Source organism: Vitis riparia, chromosome 2 (genome assembly GCF_004353265.1).
Source record: "Vitis riparia cultivar Riparia Gloire de Montpellier isolate 1030 chromosome 2, EGFV_Vit.rip_1.0, whole genome shotgun sequence".
In the NCBI taxonomy this organism is placed as follows: domain Eukaryota; kingdom Viridiplantae; phylum Streptophyta; class Magnoliopsida; order Vitales; family Vitaceae; genus Vitis; species Vitis riparia.
In genome coordinates, this window is record NC_048432.1 from 3,971,099 (window position 1) to 3,985,029 (window position 13,931).

At 35.7% G+C, this 13,931-nt stretch overlaps 1 protein-coding gene across 1 annotated transcript in view; it reads right to left on the minus strand.

Annotated features, from left to right (window-relative positions):
- Window positions 1-13,931, minus strand: part of LOC117928736 (DNA (cytosine-5)-methyltransferase CMT2-like) — a 48,571-nt gene that overhangs the window by 17,318 nt on the left and 17,322 nt on the right. Inside the window, exons 4-8 of the mRNA XM_034848735.1 lie at window positions 13,778-13,812; window positions 13,542-13,647; window positions 10,716-10,820; window positions 10,506-10,625; window positions 10,198-10,291 (exon numbers count right to left, since the gene is read on the minus strand). Coding sequence (XP_034704626.1) covers window positions 10,198-10,291; window positions 10,506-10,625; window positions 10,716-10,820; window positions 13,542-13,647; window positions 13,778-13,812 — 460 coding nt within the window. The remainder of the gene's footprint in view (window positions 1-10,197; window positions 10,292-10,505; window positions 10,626-10,715; window positions 10,821-13,541; window positions 13,648-13,777; window positions 13,813-13,931) is intronic.

A 13,931-nucleotide genomic window follows, 5' to 3' on the forward strand; every position in this document is an offset into this window, starting at 1 on the left:
ATAATCTCTTCCTGCTCACTAGCATCAATTATGACAATGTAAGAATGTATAGAAAAAGGCATCTTATTTTGTTCTTTCAATTTAGATTTGAAAAATTGTAGCTTCTTCCTGCCTTTATGACATTCCTATCCTACAACCCAGCACTCATGCCACCAAAAACTAAATCCTACCTTTAAAGTCAAGTAAAGTAACATGTTCTCAAACTTGAGTGAAGCTAGACTTCCCGTAAATGGATTAGAGTCTAGGATGATTGACTAATGATTAAAAGCTAGCCTGGGAAGCACTTCTTGGAGGCTTTAAGGGAAACTTTGCTTCCACTCATTTCAGTATAAAAAATTATCTTATCTCTTATAAACAAGTAAATCTTGCATGTTTGACCAAGTGAAAGACAAGTTACTAAGGGAGGGATCAATTAATTCACTCTCTTGTGAATTCATCAAAAAAACCCTCATGCTAGGGGTTAATCTTAAGCCACCTAACTTTTTTGAAATTCTTCTTATGGCATTAAACCACCCACCCCCTCCCCCCAACCCCCAACCAACACTATTTCAAAAAGTTTAGTCTAAAAAAGTCTTAAAGCACCATTCAAAAATCCTTCCTCAAATTGGAATTATTAGGAACATAAACTAAGTTGAGCTAAAAAGTCCCCTCCACATTTGAAACAAACTTAATTGTTACCAAAAAAGACCTTAACATCATCTCCAAACAATTGAACTCATCTAAGTCCCACATTATCACAACCCCTCTCGATGATCCACAAGCCGAAAGAACCACCCACTCTTTATTTTGACTTTCCACACACTAACCACAAACCACCTATCACATGTCTTCCTTTTTCTTTCTTGAAGCATCAAAATGTTTGGGGTTTCATGGCTAAGACAATCCTTAACCACCCTTCTTTACTTTCAAGAATTCAACCCTCTAATACTCCAATTAATGATCTTCATGTGAACACTTAGACACTAGAAAACTATGTTAGGAGAAAATGCCTATTCATGAGAGCAACAACATCCAAGAAATAGAAAATAGATAGAACACACACGATTATAGTGGTTCACTCTCAATGTGAAAACTACATCCCCCTTGCCACTGCAGAATTTGCACTATGATCAAAGAGAAAAATACAAGGTGATCTCAGGCCTAATACCACTCCTCTATTTTCACACATCCTCACCCTAAAAAGGGTCAACAACCAAAATTCCATCTTCCAAAACTGGTTGTATGTAATGATATCGAACTTGTGTACACTTGGTCTTAGCATAATAAACCGGATTCTTTACTAGATGAATAGTACTCTGACCATCACAATACAAAATGTTCTCTTCATGTTCCTGGCCTCACTTCTCCAACAAATTCTATAACCATACCAACTCCTTGGTAGCTTCTATCATAGCAACATATTCTGCCTCAATCATGTATACATACCCAATAGTACTCTTCTTGTTGTCACTATTACCAACCATAGCAACACCAACATAGCCTTATAGATCCATGTCAAATTTCTTGACATAGCAACAAGGATCTAATTGACAACACAAGAACCGGTTATTACTCATAAACCTATCAAATTTCTTATACCATTTTCTTCAAGTCTGTTTTAGACTATACAAACTCTTTTGAAGTTTGCACACCATTCTCTCCTTGCTTTGTACTTCAAAACCCTATGGTTGTTGCATATAAATTTCTTCCTCCAAGTCACCATGAAGAAAGGTTGTTTTTATGTCTAACTGTTCTAGTGCGAGTGTTCTTTTGCCACTAGTTAAGGCACCAATCAGATTGTGGTCAATTTTATCACTGAGAGAAAATTTCAATATGGTCAATGCCTTCTTTTTATTGAAACTCCTTTATAACCAGTCTTGCTTTATACTGCTTACTCTCATCATGTTCTTTCACCTAATAAGTATATTTGTTATTCAATGCCTTCTTACTTTTTGGTAGCTCAGTCAGCTGCCATGTCTCATTAGATAATAAAGAGTCAATCTCATCCTTTATTGCTAGCTCCCACTCAACTGATTCATCAACTTGCATTACTTCCTCATAACTTTCTGATTTACCTCAATCAATCATCAAAATGTAGTCTAATTTAGGGTTGTATCTCTATAGTTGTTTGATGTTCCTAAAAGATATCATGAGTTCAATCATGGGAGTATGTGGGTCCACCTCTGGAGTTACTTTTTGTTGATCGTCTCAATCATTTTTCTACAACCCATTCATTAGAAAATCTTTCGACTCAACTATTAATGGATTTTTAACTTCAGAACATGCACTTTCATATTTTATGTTCAACCTGTCCTTGCACATTACTTGTTCACTAAAAATAACATCCCTACTACTAATAATCTTGCAATTTTGGTCATCCCATAAGTGATAAACAAACTTGGTATCACCATAACCAATAAAAAAACACTTCACGAATTTTGGGTTAAGTTTACTTCTAACAACAAAGTCAATATGAATATAAGAAACATAACCAAACACTTTCAAGAAAGAAAGGTTTACCTTTCTACCATTACAAACCTCCTCTGAGATTCTGCAATTCAATGGTGCTAAGGGTCCCCTATCTATCAAATACACTACAGTGCAAACTACTTCAACCCAAAAGTTCTTTGGAAGCTCTGCATGCAATCTCATGCTCCTAGCACATTCATTGAGGGTCTTATTCATCATTTTTGCCAAACCATTTTGCTGAGTTTTCCTGGAATGGATTGCCTCATCTTGATCCTATTATTAGCATAATATTGGTTGAATTCTTGATCAATGTATTCTCCCTCATTATCAAACTATAACCACTTCACCTTTAAATTTGACTCTTTCTCAATTTCCACCTTTTGAAGGCATAAAAAATGTTAAATTTATTCTTTAAGAAATAGCCTCATACATTTCTACTCAAATCATCAATGAATGTCACATAGTAACTGGAGCCTCCAAGGGATGTAATAGGAGAAGGTCCCCACACATCAATATGATGCAACCTTCACATAAGCAATGCTCAACATATTTCAACCTTGGTAGTTTTCCCTTTGACAAAAGCACTTTAGTCAGTTGTTGGTACAGCTGAGTCCAGTTGCTGATACAATTGAGTCCAACTATCGATACAACTGAGTCCAACTATCAGTACAGCTGTGATGTACAGTTGTGTACAACCGTTTGTATGGTTATTGAATTGTTGTGATTTATTCTGTATAATTGTCGATTATTTTGTATAGTTGGTTATCCTAAAATAGTCTTCTATATCTTGTATAAATACCTTAGAAATATATGAGAATATTCATTCAACAATTTATCAAGTTGGTATCAAAGCAAAAGTCGAGAATTTCCGTTGCTACCTAATCGACACTTCTTCCTTCTTTTCACCTTCTTCATTACCATGTAGTGTCTACAAACACAGAAGTGGGTATTTATTATAGCAACAATTCATCCATGGTGACCATTCATGAGACTACCTCTCCAACAATTTCTATTAAGTTGGACGGTACTAATTATAGTGTTTGGTCTCAAATTTTGGATATGCATATTGTTGGCAGAAAGAAAAAGGGTTATATCACAGGAAGAAAGGTTGCACCCGTAGAGAATGATCCAAACTATGATGAATGGAAGGCCGAAGATGCTTTAGTCAAGTCTTGGCTCATCAATTCCATGATTGATAAACTAATGTCACACTTTCTACAATGTGGAACGGCTAAAGAGGCTTGGGATGCAGTCAAGAGAAGCTATCTTGATGTCTTTCACTCTTCTCGAGTACATGAATTGATGAAGAAATCCTTTCAATCACACCAAGGTGGTTGTCCTCTTACAAAATACTACAATGAGTTAAACTCAATATATATGGAGCTTGATTATCGAAGGTCCAATGATATGACGTGTGTAGTTGATATTAAGAAACAAAGGAAGCGTACTGTTGAGGATCGGGTTTATATATTTCTTACAGGTCTTGATCACAATTTGGATCAAGTTAGTGGTCGTGTTTTGGCCACCTCTCCTTTGCCAAGTCTAGAGGAAACGTATTCATCAGTCCGTCGTGAAGCACAGAGGCAGGTCACCATGGGAACAGATGATCACTCTAAGGCTTCTGAATGGCTATCCATGAGAATAGCACACAACCAACATCTTTTACTCCTAATGACTCCTCTTCTCGCTTCTACACTCATTGCAATAGCACCAAACATACAATAGATGTTTGCTGGAAGAAGCATGGTTCTCCATAGTAGTACAATCTTAAGCAAGCTAAAAGGAAGAACAAGAAATCAGCACAGGTTGCTACTACCAACGTTATTCCTCTTGCTTCTACTTCTCAAGTTTCTCGATTATCTTCTTAAGAAGGTAATTCTGGTTTGGCCCTTATTTCTACTGCCTCTAACACTTGGGTTATTGATTCAAGGGCCAAATCATATGACTAGTCATTCCTCTTTATTTGACTCTCTATTGCCCTCATCTGTTAAGTCTGTTTAGGTTGCTAATGGGACGCCTATGTCAATTTTAGGAGTCAGGAATGTCTCACTTTCCCCCACACTCTCCATGTCCTTTGTCTTAATTGTTCTATAACCTTCAATTCTACTGTGTTTCAGGACAATCTCACGAAAATGACGATTGGCATTGGTAAGGAGATGGGAGATCTTTACTACTTAGAGGGGGTAAGACAATTACAATTTGAATCTAACCGTGTTTTTCAAGTAGTAAGAGAGGCGTTTGATAAAGAAAAGATTATTTTTGACATTGTCGATTAGGTCAACCATCTTTTGCTAATTTGGAACGTTTATTTCCTCAGTTGTTTTGAAATATTTCAGTTTCTAATTTTAGGTGTGAACAATGCATTTATGCTAAGAATCATCGTGTGCCTTTCAAAATAAGCCTCAATAAAAGTTTGATTCCTTTTACCCATGTTTTTATAGTGTTTAGAGTCCTTTTTCCACTCCTGTTTCGAGTCATAAATACTTTGTCTTTTATTGATGACTGTACTAGGGTGAGTTGGGTATATCTGCTTAAGTCTAAGAATGATGTTCTACTTGTCATTCCTCAATTTTCCAAAATTTGTCACACAATTTAATACTCAGGTTAAGTTCTTTAACTCTGACAATGGTCATGAATTTGTGAATTAGTCCTTTGTTGATTTTTTCAAAGAAAATGGAATCCTCCACCAAACAACGTGTACATACAGGCCACAATAGAATGGCATAGCAAAGCATAAAAACTGCCACATTCTTGAGGTAGCCCAAGCTTTATGCTTTACTATGCATGTTCCAAAACATTTCTAGGCTAAGGCTATCATGACTGTTATTATTCTCATCAACTGAATGTCTGCTCGTGTCATTGATTATTAAACTCCTTTGTGAATGTTATCACGGTTTCACCCTATTCCTTCTACTTTGAATCTTTATCCTAAAGTTTTTGGTTATGTTATGCTCATATACACTCTCATCAAAGGGACAAGCTTGATCCTCGTGCTCTTAAATGTATTTTTCTTACTTATTCTAATTCCTAAAAGGGCTATAAATGCTTTCATCCTCCTACAAGCAAATACTGTCTCCATGGATGTTCAATTTTGCAAAAAGAAGTCTTATTTTTCAGGGAATGTGTCTTTGGTTCCTCTTCAGGAGAAGATTAGTAGTAAGGAAGAGGAAAAGTTATGGTTAGAAGAAAAAAGGGTATGGATTTTAGGTTAGGGGGAGGATTCAACTAACTTAGGTAAGGGGAAGGCACCTGAGTCTAAATTTGAGGAAAGAAGTGATGAAAGACCAGCTAGATTATTCCAACAAGTTTATACAAGGAAGGACAAAGTTTCTATTGTCATACGCCCTCCAGACACCAATACTCCACTTAAGATACTACCATGCCATCAGAAGACTCTTTCGAAACTAATCCTAAGGTACAAGTTTCTTCACCTTTAACATTAGACATTGCTACCTTAAATCCACAAGTTGGAGATCAAGGTAGGAGATGTCCTCTTCGTGATCGTAAAGAACCTAATAGGTTCAGTTTGTCAAAATCATTTTCTAATATTGTCTATCTCATTTATGATTTTTCTCTTATCATCGTCTATCTAAGGCTCACCTTGCTTTTGCTCTTCAGTTGTCCTCTATGTCAACTCCTAGTCATTTTCAGGAAGCCCTTGAAGATCCTAAGTGGAAGTCTGCTATGGTAGCAGAAATGAAGACTCTCCAGAAGAACTCTAATTGGAAGATGGTTAAGCTCCCTCAAGGAAAGAAGACAGTGGGATGTAAGTGGGTGTTTTTAGTAAAGTACAAAGCAAATGGGACAATTGACAGGTACAAAGCTAGACTGGTTGCCAAGGGATACACCTAGACTTATGGAATTGACAACCAAGAGACCTTTGCACCTATGGCCAAGATGAACACCGTTAGAGTCATACTCTCTCTTACGATCAATCTAGACTGGCCATTGAGATAGTTTGATGTAAAAAATGTCTTTCTCCATGGTGATATGTTAGAGGAGGTGTACATGGACCCCCCCACCAAAAGGAGGCAAGGTATGCAAACTAAAAACGTTTTGTATGTATTAAAGTAGTTGCCAAGGGCATGGTTTGGCAAGTTAAGCTACTCGATGAAGGAGTATGGTTTCAAACAAGCGATGGCAAATTACAGTCTATTCTATAAGAGAGATGGTGATGATATTACTTTGCTTATTGTTTATATTGATGACATGATTATTATAGGTAGTAACTCTACAAAAATAGAGAAGCTTCAAAGCTATCTGGAGAAGGAATTTGAAATGAAGGACTTAGGTGCTCTAAAATACTTCTTGGGTATTGAGGTGTTTTGGTCCAAGCAAGGACTCTTCCTCTCACAAAGGAAGTATACATTAGATCTCTTGGTTGAAACCGGTAAATCTGCTTGTGAACCTGTAAATACTCCCATTAAGATAAATCATGACTTGTCCATCTACCATGATCAGATTCCAACGAATAAAGAAAATTATCAGAGACTAGTACAGAAATTAATCTATCTAACCCACACTAGACCTGACTTGTCAAATGCAGTTAGTGTTGCAAGTCAATTCATGCATAATCCAAGTGACCAACACATGAATGTAGTAAATCGTATCCTAGCCTATCCGAAGTCCTCTCCAAGCAAAGGTATTATGTTCTCCAAACATGTGCATTTAGATATTGAGGGTACACAGACTCTAACTTTGTTGGATCTAGATTGGATAGAAAGTCTACTTTAGGGTACGTTTACATTTATAGGAAAAAATTTGGTGACTTGGAGGAGTAAGAAACAAAATGCGGTTTCATTGTTTAGTGCAAAAGTTGAATATCGTGCACTCCATCATGCGATTACAAAACTTACTTGGCTAAGAATTCTCTTAAGCAAGCTTGGGTTTGGTCTCAAGAAACCTATGGTGCTTTTTTGTGATAACACGATAGCTATTGAGATTGCAAATAACTTGGTACAACGCGATCAAACTAAGCATATTGAACTTGATAGGAATTACATCAAGGATAAACTAGTGTTTGGCATAATAAAGGTTCCCTACATCAAGAGTGCAAATCAGATGGAGGATATGAGGACTCATGTTGTTACTAATGGTCCATATTATACATCATTATCCAAATTCGGCATATGCGATATCTATGCACCTACTTCAAGGGGAAAGTCAACTATCGGTACAGCTGAGTCTAGTTGTCAGTATAGTTGTGTCCAACTGTCGGTACATCTGTGTCCAACTGTCGGTACAGCTATGTACAAGCATTTGTATAGTTATCAAATAGTAGTGATTTATTATGTATAATTATCGATTATTTTGTATAGCTGGCTATCATTTATATATCCTGTATAAATACCCTAGAGATATAAGAGAATATTCATTCAGCAATTTATCAAATACTTTCATTCCCTTCTTGCTCATGTGACTAAGCCTACAATGCCACAAATTTGAATTAACATTGCCATCAACAACAACTATATTCTTGCAACTAAAAGTCATATACCATGTTCCAATTTTATTTCCTCGAGCAATAACCATGGCTCCCTTAGTGACTTTCCATGCACCACTAGTAAATGTCACATTATAACCCTCATCATCAAGTTGTTTAATTGAGATGAAGTTACGCATTAACTTTGGTAAATGTCTTACCCTCTAGACTTTCCTCACAAACCTATTCGACATCTTTAATCGAACATCACCAACACCAATAATGTTTAAAGGTTCTCCATCATCCAGATACACTTTTCCATATTTCTAGAAATTATCCGTAATTTTGTGGTGTGTAGTAGTATGAAAAGAGACTCTTGAGTCTAACACCCAAAAACCAAAACTATCAACAAATAAGAGTAATGCATCTTGTACCTCCTCATTCACAACATTGGCCGTGTCGTTTTTATTCCCATCCTTCTTCAATTTTCTCCAATTCTTCTTTATGTGACCAAGCTTGCCACAATTCCAGTATTCCACATTTTGTCAAGATCTGAATTTGCCTCTTGCATTTTTGAATTCAATCTACCATGAACCAAAGTATAATTCCTTACATAACTCCTACCCTTGGTCCCAATATTAAGGGTAGAGTTTGATGTTGCTTTATTCGAATCTTTCCTACAAACTTCTTCAGTAAGAATTCGATCCTCAACATCATTGAACTTTAATGTTGAGTTCCTTATAGAATTACTAAGGCTCCCAACTATTTGCTAGTGAGGCTAGAAGAATTAAGACACAAGCTTCATCATTGAAATTGATTTCAACCAAGGACAATAGGTTGACAATCTTGTTAAATTCATTCAAATGCTCTACCATTACAGCACCTTCTCCCATCTTTAAATTAAATAATTTTTTCATGAGATATACCTTGTTATTTACAGAAGACTTCTCATACATGTTAGACATGACCTCCATTAGTCCCTTCATAATTTTATCCTTCGCCAATTATGTGCCATGTTCTTTACCAATGTTAATATGATGACTCCCAACACTTGTCCATCAAGGAGATCCCAATCGACTTCTTGCATTGATTCTGATTTTTGTTCGAAAAGAGACAGATGCAGCTTTTCACCATAGAGATCATCTTTAATTTGCATTCTCCACAATGCAAAATCCGTACCATTGAAATGCCAATTCCAGGCTTAGATCCATCTTCTCAATCCTTTGTTCTCGCTCAAATCAGGCTCTACTACCACTTGTTAGGGGAAAATTCCAATTTACAAGAGCAATAACAATAAGAAATATAAAATAGATAGAGCATGCACAAGATTTATAGTGGCTCACTCTCAATGTGAAAGCTACGTCCACTTTGCCGCTACAATATTTCAACTATGATTAAAAAGAAAAATACAAGGTGATCTTTGCCTAATACTGCTCCTTTGTTTTCACACACTCTCACACTAAAAAGGGTCCCCCTAACAATCCCTTATATAATGAGAAAATTAGGGCAAAACCAATACATGTGTAGAATACCTAAAATACCCCTTAAAAAATTAGGTTCCACAACTCAACAAACTATAAGATCAAAAACTAAGAATCACTAAAAACTCTAGGAGAAGTTTTATACTTCTTGATGAAATAAACCTTATCCATAGAACGTACCCTACTATTGCCTTTGGGATGGCAATCTCACCGTATTTGACTAGCTTGATGTTCATAGTTGCCAAAACTGATTATAAGCTTGCTATTTTACGAGGTGTGTGAGACCCTCTAAGTGAAATCCTTCCAACAAGGAGGAAATTGGTTCTAGAGATTGACCTGTATTTATAGAATGTCTCACTAGGGCTGCTATATCCTAAGCTATCAAAAGAGATGCCCCTCTTGGCTAGGGATAACTCTAGGGGACTCCAAATCTTCGAAATTAGGTCTTACCAACATTAAAGATAGACACTAGGACAAAATCACTCATTGAGGTTACGATTGAGGTAATTGGATTAGACCCAAATGGTTGTACCAAGTAGACAAAGGTCGTTCAAGAAGAAAAATGGATGCAAGGGGAAGAGGGTGTAAATCAAAAGCTCCATTTAGTATCTAGTCCTTAGTAATGGTTTTAGAGTAAGAAATATTTGGGTGTGTGGCATATATGTGCATGTTCATGATTAGGGGTGAAGTAAATTGGAACCAAGAGCTCTTAAATGTTTATTCATAGGCTATACCATGAATTAGAAGAGTTACAATGATTTCACCCCGCCTAAAATAGGAAATTTTTGAAAATGCCAAATAGATAATCTTGCAAGTTAACACAACCATTGCAATGAACACTCTTACCACTTAGCAAGGTGTGAAATGTTGAATATTCCACATTGTACTTCATATCGTAATAATAATCAAATGGTGGAATAGAGTCCAATTTCAAACTTACCTGTAATGAGTCACAAATTTGCTAAGGTATCAACATAATGAAAAGCAACACCAACATAAAAACAATAATAAATTTTCAATAAAAAAAATGGAAAAAGAAAAAAGAGGATCAACAAAGAAAGAAAATGCCACACAAGCTTTCCAAAGAGTGAAAAATAGCAATAGAACTAGAAAAGAATAAATCTGAAGAGCTAGAAATCAAGTTTGAAGCATACCCTAGGAGTTAGTTCTAGAACATTGACTTTAGAAATAATACAATCTAGTGAATTATCATTCATTATAGTGGAACAGAATATGCGCTTCTTGTCATGGGAAGCAGCTTCTTCTTTCATAACCTGAAATATAGAGAAAAAAGCAACAAAGATAAAGAGACAAATAATAAGTAGTACAAGACGACCTAGAAAGGGAGCAATCCATATACTCACTGTATCTTCAGCTCTATAAAACCATTGAACCCTAAAATAATCTTCACCTTCTGTTGTTTTAAAAAACTCTAAGATTCTGCCAACATGTTTTTGTTCCCCTTCACCCTGAAATAATTTCTCAACATGTAAATGCTTTCCATTACTTTCATAATATAACCAGATGATCAATATGATTGACATGTACAAGTGATATAGCCAATACAAAAATGATAATCTCAAATATGAATGGCAATGAACGCCCTACAAAAATTATAAATGTAAGTGCTTTAATAGCTAAAATTTTCAGGTGGAAATTAACAATATTTGACCAGCATAATAACGCTTAAAACATAATAAATTACAAAAATCATGCTTTTTCGGTTTTGTTTTTGTTGTGGATGGGTTGGGATTGAGTGGTGATGGGCTGTGATTTGGTTGAGAACTTACAGCCAATTTGTAATAGAGAAGGATGGTAACAGAAAAAGGTTTCCAACATCTGGACAACTACTTGACCAGATAGATCTACATTAGCATTTGAATGTATGAACAAAAAAATTTTCCTTTTGCATTAGAAAAATTTTATTTCAAGGAAGAAAAAAAAAGGAAAAAAAGGAAAAAGATAGAGAGAGGGGAGGGGGAACGAAGGGTGAGGCACCTCCTTAATCCCTAGAAAATAAGAGTGAACCTTGTGTAAAACAACAAATCAAATCAAGAACAGAAAAAGGAAAGAAAATCTCAACTACTAACAACTCTCCTGTGAAGCCCCATGATACAGTAAGAATGGTAACCATTGAAAAAGGTAAGCCTCAGCTTTAGACTCAACAATGAAAACATCAGAGAGATGCGCTTTACATTTATGGTTTTTCCTTCCTCTTTATAAACTCAAAACATTTTTCATCTGGGATACAGAAGCCTGAGCATCAACTCAAGAAAAGGCTTTGAAAAGAAACAGGAAACACCAGCAGTCCCAAAATTAGGAGCAAGCCTGAAACCACATTAGTGAGGACAAAAATAACAGCAGATGAACAAGTAGCACACTGAATTTTTAAACACAAGCACATCGTTAAAGCTTAAGAAAAATCATCCATCTCTATCAAGCTATGTGATAGGAATTCTATCTAGCCTAAACTAGATAACAGATGATGCAACCATTTTTTAGTTAGGGAACATGATGTAGAGGCTATTGAAGAGCAGGTCCAAGTGCCACATCAGCAAGTCCATTGACAAGTCATCTTTGACTATCTATTCTAGATTATGCTTATTGCTCTGGAGTTCTACTAGCTTTTAGAAGTCTAATTGAATTATTTTTAGTACAGTTATATTTCGATTATGTGATTAATGTTCTATAGTAGGAGAATATAAGTGGAACTCAAGTTATATTAAGAGGGAATTTCCATTACTAGCTATTATTTATAAATAATTAGCACAGACTTCTTGAGTGGTTATTCGCTTCTATTTGTGTTGAAGTCTCTTCAAATAACTTTGCATCCCAGGGATTCATTGGTATTGCTCCTTTTAGTTTGATCCCATTTTAGTTTGCTTCAGTTGTTATCAGACCATTGTGTTGTTCAATTATAGACTTTGATCCACTACTGAGTTATCAATTTTCCTAAAAGCTTATTAGGACTCATGCAGCCCCATGTCCATTAATGCAAGACATAGACCACAGTAGCAACACACAAACAAATCATAAATTTGTGATAGAAGATAATAAGAGACAAAAATAGACAAGGGAAGAAGTTACCAATTTTCCATAAAGCTTAAGCTATTAGGACTGGGTTCCACAATGTATATCATATTTCCATGGTCCATCATGTTAAAAACTTGCAATGTTTAGGAGGAATCAACCACATCATATCTAGCAGGCCACAGATGAGAACATGGCTGCTAACAAGACGCAGATTGTAACCATGTTGACTAACTTTAGACAACAGATGGAAGTTCTCACTCATTGCTTTGACTTCATTCTCCATTAGCTTGGAATAGCACAAAAATATTTTCATCCTCAAAACTGCATATTGAGTACCTTTCCAACAACTGGTATACTGCTAAGCACGATCCAATTTCTCCACCCAGATCCAATTTTTCTTTCAATTTTCAGAATCTCCTATAAGCACAGTCCATCTCCATTATTCCTCCTCTACTCTTAAACATCTTGTTGAACAACCAATTTTCCTAAAAGCTTAAACTTGTAGGATTTGAGCCACAATGTATATAATGCACTCTAACACCCTCCCTCACTTGTAGCCTCATACCCACACGCGAAAAAACACACAAGCCCATTGGCAAACAACCACAATCAGCTTCCTTTTAGGCTAACTTAATAAATTGGGGATATAAATATATATGGTAGTGGGGTTTGAACACATGACCTCCTTACAAATGAGGCTCTAATACAATGTTAACAACCAATTTTCATAAAAGATTGTAGGATTTGGGTCCACAATGTTTATTATACACTTAATGACCACAACTCACAAGGATAGTCTCCAAAACCTACCTAACCCTCACAAAGGCACCTTGGGATTTAGCAATCATGTCATGGGGTACGCTACCAAGTCTTCTGGTGAGGAATCTGACTATGACTAAATATAGATTCATTTCATGTAGCTCCATAAACTGCAAGTATAAGTAAAAGAGTAGAATCCATAATTAAGAAACTACTTAAAATGTACGAAGTTTAATAAGAAGTGCCAAATGGCTCAAAACCAGTCTTAATAAAACATAGCATTTCAAACTACTTAACACTTGAAAAAGGTTGATACTTGATATGTATAAAATGACACTGTAGAGAGAGAGGAACAAAAAGTAATGTTAACAAGTAGTCATAGAGGACTATGGATTTACCTTTATGTGCGCACAATCTCCAAGATTGAATATTGTCCCATCAAGTTTAGCTTGAGTATAATGGCATTCAACATTAGTAACTATTTCTTCTTCATTATCATCAGCACTACAGCAATGAGCATGCACAGTAAAAGAAACGAAATTAGAGAAGAAAAAGAAAAATGAAAAATGTTCAGTAGTAGTAAGAATGACACAATAAAACCCAATTAAGACTGGGTCACAAGATTATCACTCACTTCAATTTCAAGCCTTGACCCTTGAATCTTTTATTCTGCAAACTTCAGGACATCAATACTCAGAACTTTAATATTTTAAAATACTAGAAATTGGTCAATAGAAAACAAAAGATAAAATGACATATTAGAAAAGCATAGCAGCAAAGAATAGTGA